The sequence below is a fragment of the Ambystoma mexicanum genome, chromosome 6q, assembly GCF_040938575.1.
Source record: "Ambystoma mexicanum isolate Mex_15411 chromosome 6q, UKY_AmexF1_1, whole genome shotgun sequence".
In the NCBI taxonomy this organism is placed as follows: domain Eukaryota; kingdom Metazoa; phylum Chordata; class Amphibia; order Caudata; family Ambystomatidae; genus Ambystoma; species Ambystoma mexicanum.
The window spans coordinates 610,997,428-611,024,356 of record NC_090937.1 but is presented as its reverse complement, the minus strand read 5'-3'; the positions used below and the strand labels follow the sequence as shown (position 1 = coordinate 611,024,356).

Genomic DNA, 26,929 nt, shown 5'->3' with positions numbered 1-26,929 from the left:
AACTGAGTGGTCTGGCAAAAGGAAGTAGCCCACTCAAGTCTCTGTAAAAGGTGAAACGTTTGTAGCAATAAAGTAAATGAACTGTAAAAGCGAGGTGATTGAAATTAACCCAGAGAAAAGGGGAAGGTTAAAAGGTGAACGGTGAACATTGAGCTTTGGTGCATAATACAGTGAACTACCCAGACTAGGAAGCAATGGGACAAATAACATAGGAGTGTGAGTTGAAAGTCGAAGTGGTCCTGCGGAGGTCTGTATATAAAAGCCACGTACATTCGGCTTTTTTCGACATCAGGAAATGGTCTGAGCCCGACTGAGGGAGACTGAAGGTGTAATAAGTCAGGGGAAGGGAACCCCTAAAGAAGGTGAATTAAGTTTGGGGAAGGGAACCCCTACAAGTGTTTGTTTTGCTATGAAAGGTCAGCCCGACCGAGTGGGGACCTACATGAACTTTATGGTGACCTGTGTTTTGGAAATTGAAAGTGAGATTTTAACCTGAAAGGGCAGGCGGGCCTCGATCCACGTTTTGAACTGCCTTTGTGTTAAGACTGTGAGCCAGAGTGTCTCATCTTGCCTACAGGGACCGCCTTACTCCGTGCTGTCCAATGTGGGGAGGAGAGCTGACTCGGCCACATTAATTCTTTACAGTTGAACACTGACTTTCTTTTGCATACCTATTCTCCTTTTCACACTTTTTGTGCAAGACATATAGCAGCCATTAGGTTTTAGTTATTATATGCCATTTTGATGTGACAGACTCATCTAGGACTGTTTTTTATTTATTATTTGATGGTAGAGACTACTCTCATCGTAGCTATAGGGCAAAGTAGGAGTTTCTCCAACCCCATTAAAACTTCAATAAAGGTTTTACAAATTGTACCTTTTTGTGTCAGTGTGATACTTGTGATACCGTGCCTCCCTTACAATGTTTGGGAGCTAAACTTTATGAATGGGTTCTGAAGAATGATGTGAATCCAGATGCTCAGGCGGGTTTCCGTAAAGGATTCTCCACCATTGAGCAGTGTTTTATTTTATATGCCATAATGGAGAAATGTGTAAAGAAGGAAGTCTCACCTGTTTACTCTGATTCATCCAAAGCTTTCTACTCGATTAGTCTAACTTTATTATGGGATAAGTCATATCATATTGGTGTTCCGCTGGGCTTTTGCAAGGTATTAGGTTCTATATCCGGATACGTGTGTGTCTGTCAGATGTGACGGACATTACAGGTGTTCAAGGACTTTGTCACCAATAAGGGGGTTAAGCAAGGGTGCCCCCTGGCACCTTTTTTATTCTCTTTATTCCTTTCTGACATTATACCTGCTGCTGACGCGATAGCGCTGATAACCCTGTCATTAGATGGTGTCAAACTCAGCGCACTATTATATGCTGATGACTAAGTCTCGAAGAATTTGACAGCCAAAGGACTGCAGCAGAGTTTGGAATATGCAAATAACTATTTTAAAGAGCATGGCCTCATGTTAAATTTGGCAAAAACGAAAATTGTAGTTTTTGGTAAAAATAAGAATAATTGTTATGGTTGCTTGAAAATAGCGCGTTGGATGTAGTTAAAGAATATAGATATTTGAGTTTGCTTGTCGCAGATAGTGGTTCCTGTAAGAGCTATATAAACACAGCGGCTAAGCAGGCCTCTGTGGTTTTAGGAGGACTCATGTGCTTTTATCACCTATTTGGTGATAAACGCTTAGATAAGAAGTCTGGATTAAAATGAATCTTATCCCCTTCGTATTGGAGATCTCCTTTATCTCTAGCGGCTCTGAGAATTGCATCTCGATCCCTGTAGTTTAGCAGCTTTGCTATGATAGGGCGAGGGTTTGTTCCCGGGATTGGTCTCGCGTTGGGAACTCTGTGAGCTCTTTCGACGACGTACAGCTTGCAGAGGGTCTCTGATCCAAACAGGTCTGTGCAAATCTTCTCCACATGTTCTTCCATTTTGGTGGTAAGTTGATGCTCTCTGACTTCGACTATCCTTATGTTATTTCGCCGAGAGCGACCCTCCAAGTCCTCGTTCTTGGCACATACTGCTTTCATTTGAGCTTCTAGTGAGGATACCCTGGAAGTTAGGGCTGTTGCACTGTCGTCGAGTTCAGATACCCTTTGCTCAACTATGTCCAGCCTGTCTGCGTGTTTGTCCAGCTGATGTTGGAGCTGGTCAACTTTGGAAGAAAGTGTCTAGTTTGCTCCCCAGGCCTCCTATGCCTGCTTTGAGAAGTAAAATTTCTCTGATGTACTGTACTTCCTCATCTTGGGTTGATGCTTAAGTGGGGGATTGTGATCTGCTGTTGGAAGAGGTCGTTTTGGCGGAGGAACAGCTTTCAAAGTTCAGTTTTCTTTGCGACCTGTCAGTTTTCCCCATGTTCGGTGTAGATGCAGATGCCAACGCACCTAGGAGACGGCGCGAAGCAGGTCAGGGAGCTCCGGCTGTGTGATTGCGTTTGTATCGTGCCGGGCACCACGTTGTAGTAGGCGGGCCAGGGGTCTCTGCCGTGGGGGTTGACGTGTTGCCACTGTTTTTTTTTGCGTCTGGGGAAATGTTGGGTCAAGGCCTCAGACTGCGCCCGATGGTGCGGCGCCGTCATCCACAGGGTGCTTACTCCTGTTATCTCTTGGGCGAGATGTCGGTGCCTACAGCAGTGTGCGATTCCTTTGGGTCAAAGCGGGATGAATTAATTCTGCTGAGTTTAGGTGCCCCTGGGTTGTTGGGTTGCACCGCTGTAGTTTTGCACTTATATCCTAGTGCGCAGCTCAGTGATGGCCTTTCCCCCGTGGGCCCTCTGACATGCACACCGGCAATGGGCTTCTGGGCACTTTTTCCACTTTCGGCCTCCCACGGTGCCCTGTGGTTGGGGCTGCCAACCCCTGGACGGATACGGCGCCGAGATTCGTGCTTTCGGGGTGGCTGCCGGTAGTGTGGTCGTGATCTCTGCTCCCCTTGTACATGCGGTTGCGGGGTCTCCAGGTGCCCCAGCGGCCGTTAATGAGTCTTATGTCACACCGGAGGATCGGGGTGTCAAGTGGGCCTGCTGCGCAGGTGTCTATGGAGACGTGCAGGACACTCGTACCTGGTTTCCAGCCGGGTCGCGATCGGGGTGCCTCGGCGCTGCTCCTCACGTCTGCGTTGGTCTGCAGTAGCCTTCCAGGCCTCGCCCGGGCGCCGCGGCCGTGTGTCTGCCGGCTCCCCTCTGTGTTCTGGAACCTCGGCGAAGCGCGCTCTGCGCCTCTGGGATGTTTGTCGGGCGCTGGTCCGCCTCTCAGCCGGCTGCCTCCTGCACTCGGGGTCTTCCGCGTCCTCGCCGGAGGCCGCGGTTGCACGCTGACAGGGAGAGGTGGGGCTTTTCTCCGCCGGGTATTCGGGGGTGAAACACCGGGCGACGGGTGGAATGGCCGTAGCGTTTTGTGCGGTATCGCCTCAGCAATAGATTAATAGCGACAGCAAGCAATTTAGACACCACGGAGGCAGCGATTGTTCAGGATCTTGTGGGAGCTACACAGCTCACAGGGAGGCCGCCATCTTGGACGGCTCTCCAGCGTCCTCTCTGATCCCAGATGTGAAATCTGATCGAGAAGGTATAATTAGAAATGCTATTTTTATTCCTGCTGTACGCTTGTAAAAGAAGGCGCTATCAAAATTTGCTTTAGGTGGTACTTGTCTCCAAGTAGACTCCACTCAATTAATTTGGAATACCCAGATTCGTGTTGGCATGGTTGTGGGGAGTGGGGTGACTTAGCTCACATGTGGTGGCATTGCCCGGTCATACAAATGTTTTGGTTGGAGATTGGATCAAAAATCAAAGACATTACGGAGGGCACAGGAACAGGCCTTTGGTTCAGGTGACGAACGAACGCCGGAACAGGTACTTTTGGGCGTTCCCTCAGAATTGGGGGGACTCAGAGGCAGGGAGAAAGCAAAAGTGATACTAACCCTCGCCGCTATGATGTTTAATAGCTCAAAGATGGAGGAGTCCCGAGATCCCCATGCATCATGACTGGCTAGGGAAAATTTGGGAGATGGTATCCTTGGAATGGGCATTTTACGCCATGGACGATAAAGTCCAGAACTTTGCAGCAGATTGGAGTGATGTAATGAACTTCCTTAAGGATGACTTTAGAGTGATGTGGTGCCTGCAACGCCTGAGACTACTAGAGCTTCAATGATTAAGGAGGGACTGCTTGGAAGACAGACGTTCATGGATCGGGAGGCTTGTCACATGGGGGTGGTGGGAGGGAAGGAATTGTTTTTTTTCTTGAGTCATGTTGTAAAATTCAATAAAAAGAGTTTTATATAAAAAAAAATCAAAGCCATCACAGGTTCTCTACTTCCTATGGACCCAAGAGTGATCTTGTTGGGGGATGTATCGGATGATGGGACCTTTCCTATGTTGGGGCAGAGGGCAACTTTGATCACGCATCTGCTCAATGCTGCTCGCATTACTAGAGCCCGATTCTGGAAATAGATTTAGGGCCCACAGCCTGCCTATTGGTGGATTAAAGTATGTGAACTATTCAGACTTGAAAAACTTACAGCCATCTTGGAGGGTAAGCTCCCGAGATTCCGGAGGACCTGGGACCCTTTCCTAGAATATGTTACTGATGGAGAGCAGATGTTTTTTCAACCGCAGTTACTAAAGAATTTTATGAACCCATAGTAGGGCTGCAGATGTTATGTTTACAACCCCTTAGGGTGCAGGGATGACCCAATTAAATTATCATTATGAACTATTGACAGGTGATGTTACTTTAAGGACTTTAGATTTATGCATTTAATATAAATGATGAAGCCAATTAATTCATTTTTTTTTCTTTTCCTTCTCATTCCTTCTTTCTTCTTGCCTTCCTCTTTCCATTCATCTCTCCCCTTAGCCCCTTTCTTACCTGCTTTCCCACTACTTTCCCCTACAACCCTTGGATAATTAAGTGAATTGTTTAATGAATTTAGCAGGGTAGAGGGTTTGATTTAGTTGCTATCATTGTAAACCAATGAGTTGACATTATTAATGAATTGTTGTGAAAATGTAGGGGGATTTGTATTTTAGAAAGTTCTACTGTTTATGCTCCTGTTAATTTTGTATTTGTCAGTTGAAATCAAATAAAAATATTATTTAAAAAAAAATGCTATTTTTAATCCATTCTTCCCAGGTTGGTGCCATCGTAGCCGTAATGTAAAGCATAAGAATATAGGGAGAATACCATAGTGTAGGAAAAAGTATATACCAATGTGCTATTAACTTGCTTGCGAAAAAAAAGTACTGTAAAATTAGAAAAACTGTTTTTCTAAATGGGTTCTAGGCTACTCTCCACTTGGGAAAAAGAATTCTGAAACATATGGGTCTGAGGAGGATTACCAGTTGTAGAACCGTTGTTACAGGTGAGCAACATTGTTTTCCTCTTGATATATCATGCTTGGCACCTGACCCAGTTGTTTATTTAAAGAGTCACCAAAGCAACACTACTGCGTACTAGCAAGCCTAAACACTCTTATTGCCAAAACAGTAATGGATTTGACAGAACTTTGTTTTTAGATTATAAATGTCACTCTTAAATATGTCTATGAAAATTAAAATTACATAATTATTTTGTTCTTTATAGATTGTTTGAATTTAGAAAGCTTATTGGTAACAGAGAGAAATGCCGACACCTAGTTCCAGAGGATTATCCAGTATACATTGATAAGGTAAATTAATGTTCTTTATTCTGGAACAATGCCCCTGCTTGGCATGCACAACAAGATAGGAAAAATAAATGCATTTGTTATTGGTGCATTGAATTGATTCTGCATTCTAGGAAATGTACACGCTTTGGTCTGAATGTTGAGGCTTCCTAGCCAGGCTCGTGTATTTTACAGCAGACTGTTATTTGTAATTTGTTTTTTGTTTTGCTCTAAATTGAAGCATTTGATATTATTTAAAGATATGAAATCTGATCTACTTTTCGGTTTCAACTTTAAATAAAGCTAAGTTCTCTCCTCTTGGCCTTCGGAGTTGGGGATTTGTGCCTGTGCCCAATATTTCCACATTTTAACAAGTATCAGTTGAATTGCTTGAGTCTTGATTTAGTGCATTTCTCACTATATAAAAGAGAATTGGTGAAACTTAGTTATGTTATGTGAGCACCCAGGAATGACAGACGAACACAGAGAACTCATGATTGTGGTCACAAACGTTTATTTCATGTAAAAGGGGTGGGACAATGCCTCCCTATCCCTACTCTAGGAGGTATTTCCCTACCTCAAACAAAACTAAGGGTCTCTCCTATGTCAAGATGTCCAAAGTAAACCTGTCCCGTTTTGAAAACCTATTTCAGCCCTCAAATTCTAAAATTACCTCTAAAGTGTTACTGGTAAGATCTTTGTAACTCCCAATCCAAAAGTTCTCAACGGATAGTATTCACTGTTCCAGGTATTGTCCTGTTTCTCTTCACCAATATGATAGATCAACAAGACAATCAAAGTTCCTTATAGCCCAAGAGGATATCTCCTTCCTCTTGGTGTTGCAATCCACTTTTAGGAAGAATGTCTCCCTTTCCCAGGTCTTTTCAAACATTCACAATCCTAAGGGTATAAGTCTTCCTTGGGATTCTTTATTCAACAAAACAACTTGAAAGCAAAACAACTTGGACGAGGGCTCCAGCCTCGCAGGATACCTGGTGTACTCCCCTGCCAGGGTCTTCCCACACTTAATGCAATTTGACTTACAAACCTATCTTTTCTTGGTATACTTTTCCTACCAGGCATTTTCCATGTGTTAACTTCTCCAGCATGGGGTCTGGCATGGATTCACATGCTCATGAATATTCCCCGTCGTCAGGCTGGGAATCCTCGGTAAAGAAAAAAATCGGTTTGTTTCGTTTCTGAACTGTCTTTCTCCTAATAACCAATCACTGGTCTCTGGGTCATACTGCCCACAGCCAAGGACTGCCCTCTACCTAAGCCCCTCATCTGGCAGCCATCTTCAGATTTTTACCGCCCGTTCAAGTGTTGGGAGTCCTTGTGCTACAGCTCTCGAGCTTTTACTGCGTTTTGCAATTTTTCAAATAGTTTAACCTCATTTTTTTCGGTCAATCGAGCCTCAAGCTACACCGTTTCTACTTCTGGTCAACGGGGACCCTTTTCGGAATTTTCTACATCCCTCAAGGGCGACATTTTTGTCGAGTTTCACTTCTTGGAGGATTCCCGAAGATCTTTGAGGCCTACCCCGCGTGGACATGGCCCAGGACAAAGGAAACGCGACGCCCAGACCCAAGCTGTTCAGGAGCTGCCCTGGATGTGGATTGCAGAATGTTTTCAAGGAGGATGAGCATTCTCGATGCCTCTACTGCCTTCACGAAGACAAAACGCACGTGGAAAGGACTGTGCCTTTTGCAAGAACATGTCTGAACGGACTGAGAGATTGTCGTATCCGCCTCACCAACTGGCTGGAATGGAAGAGCCCAGCAGCAGGTGAGAAGAAGTCCGAGCGGTCTTCTAAGGCCATTGAAGGCGCCCCGGCGACAGTGGCCCAACAGAAGGCAAAGCACAGAGAGTCCGCGTGCACCGGGAGCGCCGATCGATCAGGCTCCTCGGCTGCCAAGCAGGGCGCATCATCACTGACGCCATCAACCACGAGCCAACTCTCTGGATCGGGGAGGAGAAAGTCGGAGAACCCGGGTAAGCTTCGGGAGAAGCCCTGGTTGATCCTGATGGAGACAACCGAGGGGGAGCGAGGCGGTGACCCTCCCCCCAAGGTGAAGGCCTCAGGCGCGCCCAAGGTCGTGAAGGCCCTGATTCACCCGGTTAAGCCCTCAATCGAGGGAGTCGTGGCGGCCCTGGCGAAGCCTGCAGAGGCTACCCCATTGGAAGCGACCTCAGGGCCCAGAGTTTCCCTGCCACCGCGGAGGGAATCCTCTTTTAAGCCCATCAATAAGACCCCCGTGAAACCCCAGGCGTAAAAAGAGGGGGGGCGGTGGCCATTGCAGACACAGATTCAGCCTCTGAAAAGGAGCTGGCAGGTGTTGCAAAGGTCCTGAACAAGAAGTTTGAGGAGGCCCGGTCGATGAGGCGGACGAAGAAAGCAATGGTGGTGGCGATGAGGAACAGAGCCGTGGAGGGGACAGAGCCTGCTCCCCAACCGTCGCTCCTGTCGCAGCCGGTGCCTATGCCACAAGACAATTCAGGGGCGATCTTGATGGCGATTCAGGCCTTGTGTATGGAGATATGGACACGGTCAACCTTACCCCCGATGGACGATCCAGCGGAGCCCGAACCGTCGGAAAGTCCACCAAGCGAGAGGAGGAGAACTCCTCCCCTGCCTCCCTTCCAGCCCTCACAGCCTTCTCAGCCTTCATCGCCTTCCCCTGGTCCGAGTGATGAGACTGGAACTGAGACGGCGACAACGGGGACGGATGACTGTGGCGACGACAGAATGGACCTTCCTTCACCACCCCCTCGGGCCTCCCCGCTTGATGAATTGTCTCTTTCCACGCCATGATCGCCAGGGCATCTGAGCTTTTCCAGCTCTGCCCCAAAGAGCAGAAGAAGGAAGGGTTCCTCTACCAATGGCGTGAGGCCAAGAGGAAGACAGTCCTCTTCCATTACTGGACGACATTTGGGACGAGGGGCTGATGCTTCTGAAGAACGCGTCCACGGCTCCTGCTAAGAGACCGGTACGAGAAGAAGTACTGGGTCCCGGACTCCGCCCCCATGTGCCTTAGGGCTCAGCCGTCGCCAGATACGGTTGTCTTCGTGGTGGCCAAGAAGAAAGCGGCAGGGGCGACGGCTTCAACTTCGACTTCCCCGCCGGATGTCGAGGGGAAGAAACTGGACGCTATGGGACGGCGGGTCATCTCGTCTGCAGCGATGGCGATTAAAGCGGCCTACGCTCTCGCGATTGTTGCACGCTACGACCGGGAGCTGTGGTTTAAGATCGCTCCCCTGCTGGACTTCCTCCCGGACGACAAGAGGGCTGAGGCCCTGGAGATCCTACAGGAAGACGAGGTGGCCTCGGTCCACGCCATCACAGTGGCCACGGACATTGCTGACATCGGTTTTCGCCAGATGGGGAACAGCGTTTGCCTTAGTTGGCGCAGCTGGCTCAAGGCCACCGATTACTGCCAGGACGTCCAGACCAGGGTTCTGGACATGCCCTTCGATGGGAGTTCGGTAAGACAGTGGATGAGTCACAGCAGGCCATCAAGGCAGACGCGGAGATGGCTCGGGCCTTCGGTGCTATTTAACAGCATCGGCCGTCCTTTCGCAACACCGGAGGCAAGCAAGGTGTGTCCAAAGGATTCGGCTGCGGCTCCTCGTCTTACCACCAGGCGGCCTGCTCCTCGTTGCAGGAGGTCTACAGAGGACGCAGCAAGACAGGAGGATCTCGTCGCCAAGGAGGCCAATGCGGCAAGGCCGCGGCCAAGCAGGACTGAACCGGCCGTAACGTCGGGCCCCCACCAGAGCACCCCGGTGGGAGGCGGGCTGCCGAAGTTCGTCAGCATGTGGGAGTCCATCTCCACCGAACGTTGGGTGTTGGATGCCCTGGCCCGAGGGCACACTGTGGAATTTCTAAGGAAGTGTCCCCGTATTCCACCTGTGGCCAGGAAGGAAAACCACGTCCCTCAACTTCTACTGGAGGTATGAGCGATGCTAAAAAAGGCAGCCAATCAACTCGTCCCAAAGAGGCTCCGGGGCTCCGGAGTGTACTCGCGATACTTCCTCGTAAGGAAAAAGACCGGCTGATGGCAGCCCATCCTGGACCTTTATCGTCTAAACAAGCACATCAAGTCCCAGAAGTTCCGGATGGTCACCCTCCAGCACGTGCTGGGACAGCTGGAGGAAGTCGACTTCCTATCGTCGCTGGACTTGGAGGATGCCTACTTTCACATCCCCATTCTAAAAGGACATTGAAAGTTCCTGCAATTCATGGTCCAAGGGTGACACGTGTTAGGCAGAAACCTGTGCAGTTCCCTTAGGGACCACTGCAAAAGATTTAAGACTACATGTGTTGGCAGTAAACCCACTTGGTAGCAGTCCGCACCACCCAGATTTACCTGGTAGCTGTGGCTGAGCAGTCAGACTTCCCTCAAGAAGAGTTAGGCAGTATGCAAAGTATACACAATAGGCACCCAGATACAACAATACAAGCAAACACTGACCAGAGCTTTGGTATCAAAGTATATAATTATTTATTTAAAAACACACTGTTGGAAACACTCCAGCACTCTTATTGAAAAATATTCTAAACACAGTTACTATTATAATATATACACCCCTTTTTCCTTATCAGATAAGTCACTGTACAACACCACTTATTTTCATACAGAGGTGAGCGCTTAACTAGATGGCACTCCAATAAGTTTGTGAGAAAGGGAGGGGGAAAGACAGAATATGGAAAGGTACACCACTCGAAGATTCAGGAACACTGTTAGCAAGGCAGAAGAGCAAAAGTCACTGGTGAGCCAAAGTCCAAAGGCTGGGCCCACTCTTAGAGAGAGCAGAGCACAAATGCGCCCAAGATCAGTTACACTAGGCTTAGAAAGTCTTGCATAGGGTTCAAAAAGAGTTTAGAGAGGCTTAAGAAAGTTTAGCCAGGGTATCCCAGACTAACCCAGGTTCGAAAGCCGGGGGCTAAATCTAACCCGTACAGTCGGTAGCAAGGGAAGCCAGGCGGGACATGGTACCTTAAGTGGGAAGGATCCTCCAGCGGTGGCAGTTGTTCCTGGTAGTTGGTGCAAGTTGCATCGTCGTCCAGGGGAAGAGAAGATCTCGACTTGGAGGAAAGATGAAGGTCGTTGCACTACCAGGGAAGAAACCAGCCGTGGAGTTTTCCGGTTAAAGGTGGTACCTTTGTTTCGCGGTCGTGGTAAAACGTGGTATCCCGGCTGCCGGGGCGCTTGGCACATGCAAGGCGGCCACGAGGTATGTTGGGAAGGCGAAAAGACGGTGAAACTGGTTATCCCCACCAGTCAAAGGAAGAAGACTCTCCGGCGGGAGATCTCCTCTGTCGTTGGGAAAAGTGGTGAGGCGGTCCAGCAGGGCTCCACCGGTGGTGGTGTCGTGGCAGGTCGGCTCAGCTTCTCCCTCGTCGGATTCTTAGGTCCTGTGGCGACTTCTGAAGTTCCAGTCCCCAAAGCCCTGCTTTTATGCAGAAAACCCCCATTCACTCAGCCTAGCTGTCAATCAAACAGGCTAAGTGGTGAGCCGGCCGGCTCACCACTTGGGCCAATCAGGATGGAGTGCGACTTGAGTTGCCTAGGCAACTCAGTCCAGGGTGCCTACATTCCCCTCCACCCCTCCTAAGTACCCCAGACAGAGTGGCACCACTTTGGAGGGCTTCTGTGGAGAAGCCCGCCCAAAAAAGTGGAACAAAGGGCTCGACTTGGGTAGGAGTCACAGAAGAGAACACAAATGCCATTTTAGAATCAAGTTTTGGCAAAAATTACCAACCGGAGAATTTATATTAATTAAATAAACCGGCGGTATGTTCAAGGCTACCGTAAATGATTAACTGAAGATAGTAGCCTAAAACAATGGGAAATCCCATAGAGCAATATTTGTGGTTGAATATAAAAAGTAGTATCCACTGCCACCAGCCAAAACTCGATCAGGGGGGACGGAGACGTGCCCCCTCGTCTAACAGACCGTGGGGCAATCGAATTGCCCCAGCCAGTACGTCCACAATATGATGGTTTGTACTGGTTCTGTTCAGAATTTAAGACTAGTAAAGTCAATGATGACTTTACATGCCCTGGGAGGCAGTAGTCAGTCCCAGGGTATGGAGTCTATACTGGGGGGTCACTATGACACCCTTGTGTCACTGCACTGAGGGTGCTGTGTAACACACATCACAAAAACACATGAAGCCCTATGGAGTAAAAGACCCCATAGCCCATTAAACACATCTAGATTCAAAGAGAAACACTCAAATCATGCCCAAGAGTGAGGGTAAAAGAGTCTCACTCTTGGCAGGAGAAAAAAACAAACCCCAAAAATCCAGCAAAGCTGCTGGGGGACTCACTAGGTTAGGAAATTCAGCCTAAACAGAGAATTCTCCCTAACCACGATCGGTTCAAGGCCTTTCCCTTCGGACTGAAGTCGGCGTCCAGGGTGTTCACGAAGTGCCTAACACCAGGGGCTGCGCCTGCAGGGGATCCACGTCTACCCCTACCTGGACAATTGGCTCATCCGAGCAAAGACAAGAGAACTCACCGTCGTGCACACAGCGAAAGACCGTCCAACTGCTCACGGATCTGGGGTTCTCGATCAATTTCACGAAATCTCACTTGGTACCGTCGCAAGTCGCTCTGTTCCTGTGGTGTCAGGCTCGACACAGTGGCGCGATTGGCTTCTCCGTCGGAGGAAAGGACGAAGGCCATCCTGGACAAGGTGCAACGGCTGTCAACCATGGTCAAGTCCCTGCTCGGCATGATGTCCTAATGCATCTACCTCGTGCGCATGTGCAGGCTGCGGATGCGTCGACTGCAAGAGCTACTTGACGCCGGTTGGATGCAAGCAGTGGGCAGCTTCGAAGACAGGATCTCGCTCAACGAGACCTTCTGCCGAGCAATCCGGTGGTGGGGCTCCCGTGCGCATCTGGCGGACTTCCAGACCCCAGCACATCAGGAGACGGTGACGACGGACGCCTCCCTGGAGGGATGGGGAGCGCACACCGGAGATCTCCACGCAAGAGGCCTTTGGCTCCCAGAGGATAGGTCACTTCACATCAATGTCCTAGAGCTCCGAGCCGTGTTCTGGGCCCTCGGGTCGTTCCTTCCATCCCTTAAGGGCAAGGTGGTAAGGATCTTCACCGACAACACCACCACGATGTTCTACATCCGGAAGCAGGGAGGCACCAGATCACCAGCCCTATCCAAGGAAGCCCAGGATCTGTGGCACTGGGCCATCGCCCAAGGGATGTTTCTGGTACCCTTCCATCTGGCAGGAACAAAGAACCCCATTGCCGACTTACTTAGTTTTATTTTATTTTTAAATTTGTTTATTGGCATTTTCGTTAGTTTTCATACACATTAATCATTTGCCTTACAATTCTTGCGATAGCAATGTGTTTAACATAACATTAACATTGTTCAAACAACAATAACTGTCTCCTAATTTAGCTCTCTTCCTGTGGTGTCGCCAGTCTCAAGGGGAGGTGGGTGTGGGGGGGGGGGGGATCTGCTCGGTAACTTCAGTGGGGAGCGGTTCCCATTTGATTATCTCAACCATCAATCCTCCATCTCATCTAGTTCTTGTAGTAGCCGAAAGTGGGCTTAGTTCAGGGGGGCATATCATCCGAAGGGTGGAACATATTTCTAGTGAGTTCCTTCCATGCCTCAAGTGTCATGCTGGAGTCATCTGTGGACCCAGCCACACAGTCCTCCCATGCCTTGGTCTCAGCTAGAACCCATCGCTCAGTCTCTTTTTGCCATAGTCTATATTGAGGGCCCGCAGGTTTCTTCCAGGCCATTGCGATAGTTCTTTTGGCCAGTATGCATGCTATGTCCATGAGTTTTATCGCATGCTTAAGCTTGGCAGATCTGGGGTAGGTTCCTAGGAGGCACTCCTCTGGCGTCCATTTGTATTTGTTCAAACCTGCTTTCTCGCATGTCTGTCTCACCGTACCCCACAGAGACCCAGTTTTGGGGCATTCCCATAGCATATGGATCAGGTCCGCTCTTTCCCCCCTGCACCAGATGCAGGTTAGTTGTGTTTGCTGATTGAATTTAGCTATTCGGCATGGGGTCAGGTAAGTTCTGTATAGTATATTTAGCTGGATCTGTCTGAACCTATGGTTCCTAGAAACCTCTTTGGGGAACATAAGGGCTCTGCTCCACTCCTCATCTGTCATTTCTCCGCCTGTGTCCACCTCCCATTTGTTTTTCAGTTCCATACTTCTCGGGTTGGGTATGTCGTTCAGGTGGCTATTTATCTGGGATATGGGTCTGCAGCCCTCTCCTAGGTTATACATCAGTGTTAGGAAAGGGTCTGTTTCTGGTTCTTCTGGCCATGTTTCCCATTTACGTCTAGCTATAGTGCGAATCCTCTGGTACCATAGGAATTGGCCGGTGTGGATGCCTACATTCTCCCGTAATGAGGTGAACTCTTTAAAGGAGCCCTCACCATACAGGTCTCCCCAGGTGTAAATGCCCTCCCTTTCCCATAGCCTGGTTTGTTTCAGGTCTGAGGTGGTCATGCATAGGTCTGTAAGCAGTGGTACCTCTGGGGCGTAGGGGTTTCGCGAGTGGGATAGCGTTTTTGCTCTGCGCCAGATTTTTCTTCCAAGGTCAGCCAGAAAGGGTATGGTTCCCAGTAACTTAGACGGCGCCCAGATCAGCTCCCTCATGTGAAACCTAGGTATCATGGCTTGCAGCAACGGCGTTTCCGATGTGGGCTCATCGTCCAGCCATTTGGCCGCAAAACTGAGCTGTGCCGCTAGGTAGTATCTCTCCAGTCCTGGGAGTTGAATTCCGCCCTGTCCATATGGGAGGGTTAGCAATGATAGCGCTATTCTGTGTCTGCCCTTTCCCCATAAGAACTCTCGCACTATGGTCTCGAGTAGTCGGAAGAAGGGTTTGTGGATGTAATAGTGTACATTTTGGAACCCATAGAGGAATCGCGGGAGGACTATCATTTTAATTATCGACGCCCTGCCCATCATTGACAGGGGGAGCTTCGCCCAGAAGTTCATTGATTTGCGCAAAGCTGGAAGCGCTGCCTTTGTGTTGTGCTCGTGCATTAGCTCAGGGGTATGCATTATGTGTAATCCGAGGTATCGGAATGATGTGGTCTGCCACTTGATGCCCACTTCGGGGAGCGCCTCTACTCCCACATCTTTTAGTGCCGCTAGGGGGAATAGGCAGGACTTCAGCTTGCTAAAGCGTATCCCTGAGACCTTGGAATAGTTGTCCAATACTTCTAACATGGTTGGCACGTTGAGGTGTGGGTCCCTGACATATATAAGGACGTCATCAGCATAGAGCGAAATAACGTGGTCCACTCCTCCCAGACTAATACCTGCGTCAAATAACTGTTTTCTAAAGAATATGGCTATAGGTTCCAGTCCTAAAATGTAAAGCATTGGGGATAGTGGACATCCCTGTCTGGTCCCTCTCTATATGTTCCAGGCCTCCGACACATGCTTACCAGTTTTCACCCTTGCTCTGGGCCTGGCGTACAGGATGTTAATCCATCTAATGAACCCAGGACCAAAGCCAAACTCCCTGAGCACCGCGGACAGCCACTCCCAATAGATGGAGTCAAACGCTTTGACTGCGTCTAGTGACAGCAGCGCGTACGAGTCCCCTGTGTTATTTGTTTGTGCTATAATGTGTTGTAGCCTGCGTAAATTCATGGATGTGTTGCGCCCTGGTATAAAGCCGCACTGATCAGTATGTACTATGTCTCCTATTATTCTGGACAGTCGCTTTGCCAAAATCGTTAATATTTTAGCATCGTAGTTAAGCATCGCGAGTGGGCGATACGAGTCACACTGGTCTGCCGGTTTGTTGGGTTTAAGGATCGGAACCAGTAGTGTTTCCCTCATGCTTTCTGGTAGTATTCCTTCTTCGTATGCCTCTTAGTAGACTGCATGTAGCAGGGGGGTCAAGGAGGACTCGTATGTCTTATAAAATTCTGTGGGTAGCCCGTCAGTTCCAGGCGCCTTACATGTGGCCAAGGATCTGATGGCTTCTGTGATATCCTCTAGTGTGATTTCTGCTTCCAGGGTGTCAGTTTGTTCAGGGGACAACCTAGGGAGTCCTATCTCCTCCAGTGTTTCTGTCAGCTGTTCCTGGGGGACTAATACCTCATGAGAGTATAGCTGTGCATAATAGCGCGTGAATGTATCGTTTATGCTCTGCTGTGTATAGTGCATGTTCCCCTCTTCATCTCGTAGTGAAGTGGTGGTGTGTCTGGGGTGCTCCTTCCGGCAGAGCCAGGCCAGTAGCCTGCCCGGCTTGTCCGCTTCCGTGTGCGTTCTATTTGTTTTAGCAGTATAATCAAACTTTTCTAGTCTGTTCCAAGCATTTATGTTCCTCTCCCTCAACTTCATAAGTTCCGCCTCCCCCTGTTGGGTGCTCGCTGGGGTAGCCTCCAGCTCTCTAATCTCCTGTTCCACTTGGTCCAGTTCGCCCTTGAGCTGTTTCCTGATACCCCCGGCCTTTGCAATGATTTCGCCCCTGGTCACTACTTTCAGAGCCTCCCACACTGTGCTCATGTGTTCTACGCTGCCCATGTTAACCTCTAGGTAGGCATCAATTGAGTCCCGTAATTCCTCCTTGAAGGCTGGGTCCGTCAGGGCTCCCGTTGGCATTTTCCACATGGGAATCGGGGGTCTGGGTCCCCTGTGACTCCATGACACTAGGAGCGGGGAGTGATCAGAGATAGTCCTTCCCAAGTATTGTGCCCCCTCCACCCAGGACATGTGTTCCTTACCTATGAGGATATAATCCAATCTCGTATGTAGATTATGTGGGGACGAGTAATAAGAGTATCCTCGGGTCTCTGGGTGTTTCTCGCGCCATATATCCGCCATGTCTAGCCTATCCAGCATAGCAGACAGAGCTGTTGTAGCCGCTGATGGGCCTTTCCGTTGGGGTATGGACCTGTCCAGCACCGGGTCATGCACACAATTAAAATCTCCTCCCCATATGAAAAGGTCATTTCTGCATTGTGCCACCTTGGGGTACAGTGAGTTCAGGTATGTCGGTGTGTTGGTATTAGGGAAATAAGTATTCATAATGCATACTGCTTCCTGCTCGATGAATCCCCATATTATTACAAATCTGCCTTCCGGGTCTATCTCGGATTTGGCCACCCGGAGCGGGAGCTGTGGGTGGACCCAGGTGTAGACTCCCCTTGCGTACTTAGAGTAGGTGGTGCCGAATCCCTGCCCTCCCCAATGCATTTGGAGTTTGTTCATAGAGTCTACTGTACAGTGGGTCTCCTGTAGCAATGCTATCATCACCCCTTTTCTATATAGGTAGGTTTTAATTCTGTTCCTGCGGAGGTATGTGCTCAGGCCCCTCACATTCCATGTCATTATTTTGATTGTGGTCGTGGCCATAATGGTGCAATATGGGTTTCATTGTTCACCTGCTTCACCTCCCAACTCGCCCACGGGCCCATGCCAACTGTCTTGTGGTTGGTCGATATTTTGACCAGGGCCCAGACCCCCTCCATCTTCTGTTCCCTAGTTCCTCCCCCATTAGTGTCGCCTGGAGACTTATTAACAGTAACAACTTTCATTCTGGTGAATGAAATTAACAAACCTTTCAACTTTATACTGCCCCCAGCAGTTGCCTCAAACCTGCAACGCTCAGGGGCACCCGAGCCTTCCGGGCCTTTCCAGGCCTCCCGGTGCGGGTAGTGTGTAGGCAGTCGGCCTACACATGTGCCGGAGGGGTGTGTCAGCTTCGTCGTCGCACTTGTGGGTCAGTGCGCTCCTGCCAGTTGTAGCTTTTCGTGATATTGTAGATCTCCATGTAGTCCGATGGTCCATTCATTAGATATGTAATCCTTGCTCCTTTCCTTATTGCTCGGGGTATTCAGTGACCTGTGACCTCTTTCTCCTTTCCATCCTTATCATCCACCAGGTGGTTGTCCTTGAGCCACATGTTTGTCGCTGCTGGAGTCTCTAGGAAGATTGCTTTCCCCTTATATAGTACTTTAAGGCACGATGGATAGATCAGCATGTACTTGAGGTTCAGCTTGTGCAGCCTTGCTTTCACCGGCACAAATGAGTTCCTTGCCCGCTGCACCGTTGGGGTATAGTCTGGGTAGATGACTATTTTGGCGTCTTGTTTCGTAATTTCTCCGCCTTCTCTCGAGTATCTCAATATTGTTTCTCTGTCCCGAAAATTGTGAACTTTCGCTATTATCGGGCGCGGGCGTGAGCCAGGGGGAGGCCTTTTCTGCAATGACCTGTGGGCCCGTTCTATTGAAAAACCTTGGGTCAGTTTGCCTGCCCCAATTTCTTGCAATATCATTGTCTCAATAAATTCAGTTGGATCATTGCCCTCCATATCTTCTGGGACCCCCAAAATTCGAATGTTGCAGCGACGGGCGCGTCCCTCCGCATCTTCTGACCTTGCCTCCAGCCGCGCTACCTGCAGTTCAAGGTCCTGGACCTTAGATTTAAGTTCTTTTGTGCTGTCAACATTGTCCTGCAGTGTTATCTCCGCCGTGGTCACCCTTTCAGTGAGATTGCGGGCGTCCTGTCTCATCAGCTGTATATCCGATTTAACTTCATCCACTCTAGTTGCAATGGACGTGCGGAGTGCTGCTATAGCCTGCAGTAATTGCATGTTCGTGGGATATTCTTCTTTGGCCGTAGGATCATCTGCAGCCCCCGCTTCCTGTTGCTGTTTGGGCCTAACCGTGGTGTAGGAGTCCATTGTTACGACTCTTGGCTTATTTTTGGGGGGTGACATCCCTTAACTCCGGGCTGTTCCTCCAGCCCGTTTCCGTTTTGCGGGGATAATTATTTGCGCTGGTTGCAATGACAGCGGCAGCTTTCTCTGAGGTAGGGGATCTCTAGGTCACTGACTATAAGCGGTTGCACTGCCTATTCGGTCCTATGCGTGCGTATAGTTGTTGCATATCTGTATGATTGTGAATCCGATGTTGTTCTGTGGCGTGTCGGCAGGCCTGGCAATGCGTTGCCTGGTTCGGGCCTGGGGGACAAAGGCACTTTCTGGGGTTTGGTGGGAGCGACCCGCCTCGCGCAGTCCACTCCTCCCCCCCGACTTCTCACCCCGTGCTGCCCAGTGTCTCAGGGTGGTCCAGCGCCCAGCCCCCGAGTGGTCCTGTCCAATTCCGTTGGGCGGCTCTGCGTGTAGAAGAGCTTCTTGCGCTTTATGGTGCGTAGTGGAGCAGTCAGCCGCGGCCTGTGTGTTTACTGTTTAGCGTGTCCTGGGCCCTAGGAGTTGCAGGTCCAGGCCGGCACTGCTTGGTGGGGTTCTCAGTGCGTGGTGGTGGAGGGGGGTCCCCTCTCCGATTGCGGCGGGTGCTTGGGGGGCGTCAGATGGGTTGGGCCCTGGGCCTATGCGACAGTAGTGGCTGTCTGCAGCCGCCCCCCCGCAGCGGGGCTGATGCTCGCAGCCTGGGCGGCGTGAGCAGGGCCCAGGCTATCTGGCCGGGTGCGTGGGAGTTAGACCGGCGATCATGCGAAGGCAGTGGAGGTGTCGGGTACCTGCTAAGTCTGCTCCGTTCTCTCGCCGCCTCTCCAACGGTGTTCCGATCTGGTACGGCACTCGGAGTCCTGCGCACTGCAAGCTTGATGGTGCGCCTCGCACGGGGCTTGGGCAGCGGGTCGTTGTGCACCGCCTTGGCTGTGGGGCTCCCCTCGGCCCTCGTTCCTGGCAGTCTGGGGGCGGTCCGCCGTGGATGGTGGGCCGCTGCGTTGCGAACGCAGTCCTCTGCAGCCAGGCTGGGCGGGGGCCGTTCTCGGGCTGTGCGGTGTTGCGGGCGCTGTGCGGCTCCGGCGCGGGGCTGCGTTCCCTCGATCCGACGCCTCTGGGAGAGCGTCTAAGCTGGCGGCGCCATTTTGTGGGGCGCAGGGGCTCCTCTTGAAGCGGGCGCGGCGGCGGTTCTCCGGGTCTGATTTTTTCCGGGCAACACACCAGGTGAAGGGAAAAGGGTTCCGCTTGCAGTTATTGCATTCAGGTACAGGAATCTGTATATTTATCCGCTACAACAGGATCAAATGTAGGATCACCGACGGGAGCTTAACGGAGCTGCTTCCTTACGCCATGCGTGCTGGCCACGCCCCCCGCCGACTTACTTAGTAGGGAGTTGCGCTCGTGCCACGAGTGGGAACTGTGGCAGGATCAAGTGGATCGCCTATTCCAACGATGGGGCAATCCCCAGATCGACCTATTCACGACAGCGACGAACGCCAAGTGCCGGAGGTTCGCCAGCAGGTTTCCCCAGCTGGGGAGCATGGGTGATGCCTTCTCATTCCCCTGGGACGGCCTGTTCCTGTATGCGTTCCCACCGTTGCCGTTGCTGCTGCGACTCATCAATCAAGACGGTCCTGTGCAGGATGATCCTCGTCGCCCCGGCGTGGCCGAGGCAGATCTGGTTCCTGGACCTTCTGGACATGCCAGCATCCCCCTCAGTCAAACTGCTGATGAACGTGGACCTTCTCGCCATCCTCCACCACGACCCGGGGTTGTTGAACTTGCAGGTCTGGCTCTTGCAGCACTAGAGTTTGGAGGGTACGATATCCCGACAGACTGCAAGGAGGTGCTTGCAAAGGCCAGGGTGTCCTCGACTCTCAAGTGCTATGGACACAAATGGAAGAGGTTCTCTGTCCGGTGCCATGCACACAAAATTAACCCTCTGTGTATTACGGCCCCTCAAGTGCTGCCGTACCTACTGTTGATTGCCAAGACTGGGCTAGCTCATGCCTCCATCAAAATACACCTATCAGCGATTTCCTGCTACACCAGAACTCAGGGGCGATCATCTCTGTAGTCCCATCGCCTGGTGAAGAGTTCATGAAAGGACTGTTCCGGACATTCCCGCCGGTGAAGGCTCCGGCCCCGGCGTGTGAGCTCAACGTGGTGCTGAGCAGGCTCATGAGGCCGCTATTCGAGCTTCTAACATTCGCACCGTTGAAGTTCCTATCATGGAAGACGGCGTTTTTTGTGGCCATCACCTCTGCACGACAAGTGGGAGAGATCCAGGCCCTCTCCTGTAAACCTCCATACCTGACATTCCACGAGATGAGGGTAGTGCTGAGGACGCACCCCTCCTTCATGCCCAAGGTGCCGTCAGACTTCCACCTCAACGAGCCCTTGGTGTTACCTGTTTTCTTCCCCTCGCCTTCGTCGCCGGTCGAGAGGACTTGCTGGATGTGGCTAGAGCGCTGAAGTTCTACATGGACCGCACAAAGACCCTTCGGAAGACATCACAGCTATTTGTGAACTTTGGACCTGTGAACCAAGGGAAGGGCCCTCTCGAAGGCTTCCATTTCCAGGTGGCTCTGTGGCTGCATCATGCACTGTCACCGGTTGGCAAACCGACCGCTGCCCGGCCGTCTGAGAGCCCATTCAACCAGAGCGATCGCTGCTACCACGGCGTTCTTGTCTGGTGTGCCCCTGCTGGACATCTGCAGGGCTGCTACGTGGAGGTCGACGCACACCTTCACGAGATTCTACTGCGTCGACTGGGATTCCAGGGAGGAGTCCAGAGTCGGCCAGGCAGTGCTGCGCAACCTGTTCGACTGAAGGTGAGCCTGGTGAGGAGGTAAGAGATGCTTAATGTTGAGCCTTGCCACCCCCCGTGGTTGTACATGTGTGTACTGCTATGTATTCTTGTATTCATGAGCATGTGAATCCATGCCAGACCCCATGCTGGAGAAGGAACAAGTTAATTACCTGTAACTGTTGTTCTCCAGCCTGGGTCTGGCATGGATTCACATGCGAACCCTCCCTCCTACCCCACTGCGGCTCTTCTCTTAGTCCTACTCCCACTTTACGTGCTACCAAATCTGAAGATGGCTGCCAGAGGAGGGGCTTAGGTAGAGGGCAGTCAATGGCTGGGGCAGTATGACCCAGAGACCAGTGATTGGTTATTAGGAGAAAGACAGTTCAGAAATGAAACTGAAACTGATTTTTTCTTTACCGAGTATTCCCAGCCTGACGGGGAATATTCATGAGCATGTGAATCCATGACAGACCCATGCTGGGGAACAACAGTTACAGGCAAGTAACTTGTTCCTTTTTACATTCGCAGAACTTGACTTTGCTAGTATGCTCTCCTGTCAGGGCTTTCTCGCACAGTTCACTTTATATAGTTGCAAACTTGACAGTTCTTATTTCTTACATTCACTTCTGGTATTCTTCCTTTTCAAATATTGGATCTCAAATCCCTTTCATTCACTTTGCTTGCTCTTTTCTTTCCTTAATCACGTTGCTGAAGTGCCCCAGTGTCCCAGCTTCCCTTCCTAGGACTGACTGGCTTTTCATGGCTCTTTGTTCCTCTTGTGGCAAACGTGAAGCAGCTCCACGGCCTCCCGTCTCCACTTCACAGGCTCGCCGGTTTCACCTAGCGGCTTCCGCGTCCATCGCGATTCCTGTTTTGCTATTGAGCCAACTCTCCATGTTCAAGCGGCGTTGGAACGACTTTCCAGTTCCCATGGCCGCCAGAAACACTTCTCTGCACTTCCGGCTAGTCCCAGCACAGAGAACCTGCTTCTGCAGTCCTTCCTCTGCCGACTACCCAAGCCTTCCAGATCCACTGTCTCCTTTGCGTCTCGGCAGTCCCTCAGTCGGCACCGAGAGGAGGAGTCTCCTTCACACAGCATCTCCCTGTTTCATGCTGGTTTGGAATTTTAAATGTCCCGGCACCTGTCAAGTGCTCGCAACCACTAGAGCGTGTCCTGGGCTTCTCGGCTTCCTTGATCTTCATTGCTTCTTTCAGCCTCCTCGTCCAAATGTTTCTATACAGATGGGAATAATTTAATTCCCAGAATACTGAAAGATGTTATTGCAGGTTTTATGGTTGATTGTAGGGGTCTACCACAGTATGCCATAAAGACATAAGTAATTGAGGGGATATCTCTAAAAGGGAAAGGGGGATATCTGTTTTCATCTGATACCAGGCTGTCCCCTTGAGTGTTGCCTCTCCCCATTTGTTCCTCCCTCATATAGCCGCTGCCACGTTCAGGACCAGGCAGCGGCTGCCGTCCCCTTGTCACATGGGAAGAGGCTACCTCTGGGAAAGGAGTGAATACTTCATTGGATTCATCTCATCTGACCTCACTCTGCGAGAGACTCTAGGTTTTAGAAGCAAATGGGAAATACGACTTTTCTATAAACCACAACCCACTTGCAAAGGTAATACTGCTCAATTAGTTATCAATTCAAATGTATTATGCCAACAAACGTGATGATGTGATAAGAATTGTTACAGAAATAGGCCACCCTACATACCAGCCATTATGAAAAAAATCAGATCTAGAAGAACATTTCATACATGCTTCAAAAAATGTCATTTTTTAAAATAAACAAATCTAATCATTACTGATATTTCACTCGATTTAAATATTGTTGCTTGTCTTTTATTCTGTACAGCAGCCCTTGTTCTGGTGAGTTTCATGATCTTTTCATAGGTCCATTCCTTAGAATCTTGATAGAGCATGTGCAACATTCTAAAAATCAATCCACATAACGTTGTTGGCGAACTTGCAGTTAGCCCCAGTCTTAAAACACTGCATATTGAACTAATAAGTGGAAGAACCCGCGTCTATGTATCGGTCACCTACAAATGAGGTGACCCCACACCAACAGACTTTCACCAGGAAGCACCCGGTGACATCCTCAACCCGTGACCAAAACTAAACGTGTCTCCTGTCACTATAGCGTGCGCTAGACCTCCATGCTGAATTACTCTTAGTTAAAGCAGCATATTTCTCATTGTTGTTAGGCAGAAACCTGTGCATTTCCCTTAGGGACCACTGCAAAAGGCTTAAGACTACAGGTGTTGGCAGTAAACCCAATTGGTAGCAGTCTGGACCACCCAGATGTACCTGGTAGCTGTGGCTGAGCAGCCAGACTTCTCTCAAGAAGAGTTAGACAGTATATAGAGTATACAAGATAGGTACTAAAATACAGTAGCACAATCAAACACTGACCAGAGCTTTGGTATCAAAGTATATAATTATTTATTTAAAGACACACTTATGGAAACACTCCAGCACTATTGTTGTAAGCAAGTTCAAAACAGTCACTATTAATATATATACATCCCTTATTCCTCATTAGACAAGTCTTAGTTAACACCACTTATTTCCAGACAGAGGTGAGCGCTTAACTGAAGATGGCACTCCAATAAGTTATCAAAAAAGGGAGGGAAAAGGCAGAAATTAGAAAAGCACACAACACTAATACTTTAGAAGCACCCAGCAAGGCAGGAAAGTCAAAGTCTACTTGTTAGCAAAAAGTTAAGAGGCCAGGCTCCCTCTTAGAGAGAGTAGAACACCAATGCGCCCAAGATCACACAGTTTAAGAGGCTTGAAAAGTCTTGCAGAGAGTTAAAAAAAAAGGATTTAGTTCAGCTCAGAAAAGTTCAGTTAGCCAGCCTAGGGTCAGCCGAGGTGGTAAGTCGAGGATTTAATACACCACGTACAGACCGTGGCAAGGGAGGCTAGGCGGGCACAGTACCTTTTAAGATGGAGATGATACTCCAGCGGGGGCAGTTGTTCCTGGCAGCGGGTGCAAGTCGCGGCGTTGTTCAGAGGAAGAGAAGATCTTGACGTGGAGGAAAGCTGAAGGTCGTTGCACTGCCAGGGAAGAAACCAGCCGTGGAGTTCTCCGGTTAAAAGGTACTACCCTTTTATTCGCGGTAGTGGTAAATCGTGGTATCCCGGTTGCCGGGGTGCTTGGCACAGGCAAGGCGGCCACGAGATGATCCGGGAAGGCAAAAAGGCAGGCAAACTGGTTATCCCCACCAGTCAAAGGAAGAAGACTCCTCGGAATGAAGATCTCCTCTGTCGTCGGGAAAAGTGGTGAGGCGGTTCAGCAGGGCTCCACCGGTGGTGTTGTCGTTGCAGGTCGGCTCAGCTTCTCCCTCTTCGGATTCTTTGGTCCTGTGGCGACTTCTGAAGTTCCAGTCCCCAAAGCCCTGCTTTTATGCAGAAAACCCCCATCAGTCCTAGCTGTCACTCAAACATGCTAAGTGGTGAGCCGGGCGGCTCACCACTGGGCCGATCACACAAGAGTGCGACTTGAGTTGCCGAGGCAACTTCGTCCAGGGTGCCTAAACCCCCCCCCCCCCCCACCCCCCTCCCACACATCCTGTAGACCCAGACAAAGTGGCATCACTTTTGGAGGCTTCTGTGGAGAAGCCCGCCAAAAGGTGGAACAAAGGGCTCGACTTGGGTTGGAGTTACAGAGGCGAACACAAACGCCATTTTAAACCGAGTTCTGGTGGTCCTTTCTGTTCCTGACCATGGCAAAAATGGGGTTGGGGGAGAAGTTCATATGTATGGTGCAAGTGAATTATCGGGCTCCCGTGGCGCGTTTGGTGGTGAATGGCATGCCATTTCGCTCCTTTAAGCTTGGCCGGGGTAAGCGGCAGGGGTGCCCCCTCTCCCCGCTGTTGTACGCAATGTATTTGGAACCACTTTTGGTGGCGACGAGGGAGGCTGTGGATATCCGGGGTGTCCCCTTTGGGGGGGCAGCAGTGTAAGGTGGCCGCATTCGCGGATGACATGCTACTCTCATTGACGGACCCAAGAAAGTCCATTGGGGCGTGTATGGCGCTCTTAACCAAATTTGGGGAGGTTTCAGGCCTAAAGATTAATCTTCAAAAATCTGAGGTGTTAAATCTTTCGTTCGAGGGAGTGGAGGCCGCAGTCTTGAGGGAGTCTTCCCCTTTTAAGTGGAGCCCGGGAGGGATACGGTATCAAGGGTAGTTTGTGGCAAACTATCCTCCCCTTTTGACCGCAATTAAAAAGGATCTCAGGAAGTGGAGTTCTCTAAGATTATCGTGGCTTGGCCGGGGAGCGGCGCTGAAAATGGTGATCCTCCCGCGGCTGCTCGATCTGTTCCAAACTATTCCATTGGCTATCTTCTTTAGGGAACTGAACAGGGCCGCTAGTGCATTTATCTGGGATGGTAAAAAGCCGCGCGTGGCTAAGCGATTATTGACTGCATCAAGAGGGAGGGGAGGACTAGCTTTGCCAGATTTCTGCCACTATTATGAGGCGGCACAGCTGCGGGTAATTAGGGAGTGGTTCTCAGCGGTTCATACTAAGCACTGGGTTAAGATGGATAGAGCGGTGGCGCGGCACCATCTAGGGGAGGTACTGTGGCTTCTGCGTAGGCTTAGACCGGCGCATATCTATATGAGCAGTATCAGAAAGGGCCTGGTGGAGATATGGGATGGAGCTGTGAAGAAATTGGGGATTACCACGTTCCCGTCACCATTCACCCCCCCTTTTTAATAATAGGGATTTTACTCCGGGTTTGGAAAAGGGGGCTTTCCAGCAGTGGGAGGAAGGGGGATGTAGGGTCATCAGGGACCTGTTTTGTGATCAGCAAGTAAAATCCTTTGAGGACTGTAAAAGGGAATTTGGTGTGGGCGAGGGGGAGAGGCTCTGGTATTTCCAACTCTGACATTGGGTGATGTCTACGGAGATTCGTACAGCGGCAACTCGTGAGTTGACTCCTTTTGAGAGCTATTTGTTGACACGTGGAGGATCCAGGGGGTTGATAACGGATCTTTATAGGTTGCTTGAGGCGATGGGCCCGCTCACTAAATGGACATATATGCTCAGATGGGAGGAGATGATTGGTGAGGTGGTGGAATGGGAGGAGTGGGTGAGAATCTGGAGGCTGATTCCGAAGGTGGCTAGGGCTGTTCCACTCCAGGAGGCCTGGTATAAGTATCTGCTTGGTTGGCATTACACGCTGGCCCGTCTGCATGCAATTTACCCAGGGGTTTCGAATAGGTGTTGGAGAGGCTGTGGTGAGGAGGGGACAGTAGCTCACATTTGGTGGGATTGCCCGGCTATCAAGTCTTTCTGGGTGGTTGTCGCGCAGGCTCTGGCCCAGGCCCTGGCCCAGGCCCTGGGGGAAGGAGTGGGCCAGGACCCTCAGGTGTTTCTTTTGGGCAGAGGTCCGGAATCGGGGGAAGGTGGGATGAGAGTGGGACAACGCAAAGCTCGAATAGTCTTCATATTGGCTGCGATGACCCTTATTGCCCAGAGGTGGAAAAGCCCCGAGATTCCGACGGAACAAGACTGTTTGAGGAAAATGTGGGAAATTGTGTCTTTAGAATGGGCCACATTTGCAGCTAACAATAAATTGGGGGATTTTGCAGCGGAATGGGGATTGACTTTGGACTACTTGAAGAGGGACTTTCGGGAACAATGGCGACCACAGAGACTTAAGTTGTTAGATTTTCAAGCCGGATGAGCTGTGCTTGAGGGGTGGC

At 50.2% G+C, this 26,929-nt stretch overlaps 1 protein-coding gene across 6 annotated transcripts in view; it reads left to right on the top strand.

Annotated features, from left to right (window-relative positions):
* Positions 1 to 26,929, top strand: part of ABHD18 (abhydrolase domain containing 18) — a 1,329,419-nt gene that overhangs the window by 243,544 nt on the left and 1,058,946 nt on the right. For all 6 annotated transcript variants that reach the window (XR_011282243.1, XM_069631098.1, XM_069631095.1 and 3 more), the window contains one exon: positions 5,605 to 5,689. Coding sequence is in view for 5 of the 6 variants with exons in the window: in XM_069631098.1 (XP_069487199.1) it covers positions 5,605 to 5,689 (85 nt within the window). In the remaining variant the exon portion in view is untranslated. The remainder of the gene's footprint in view (positions 1 to 5,604; positions 5,690 to 26,929) is intronic.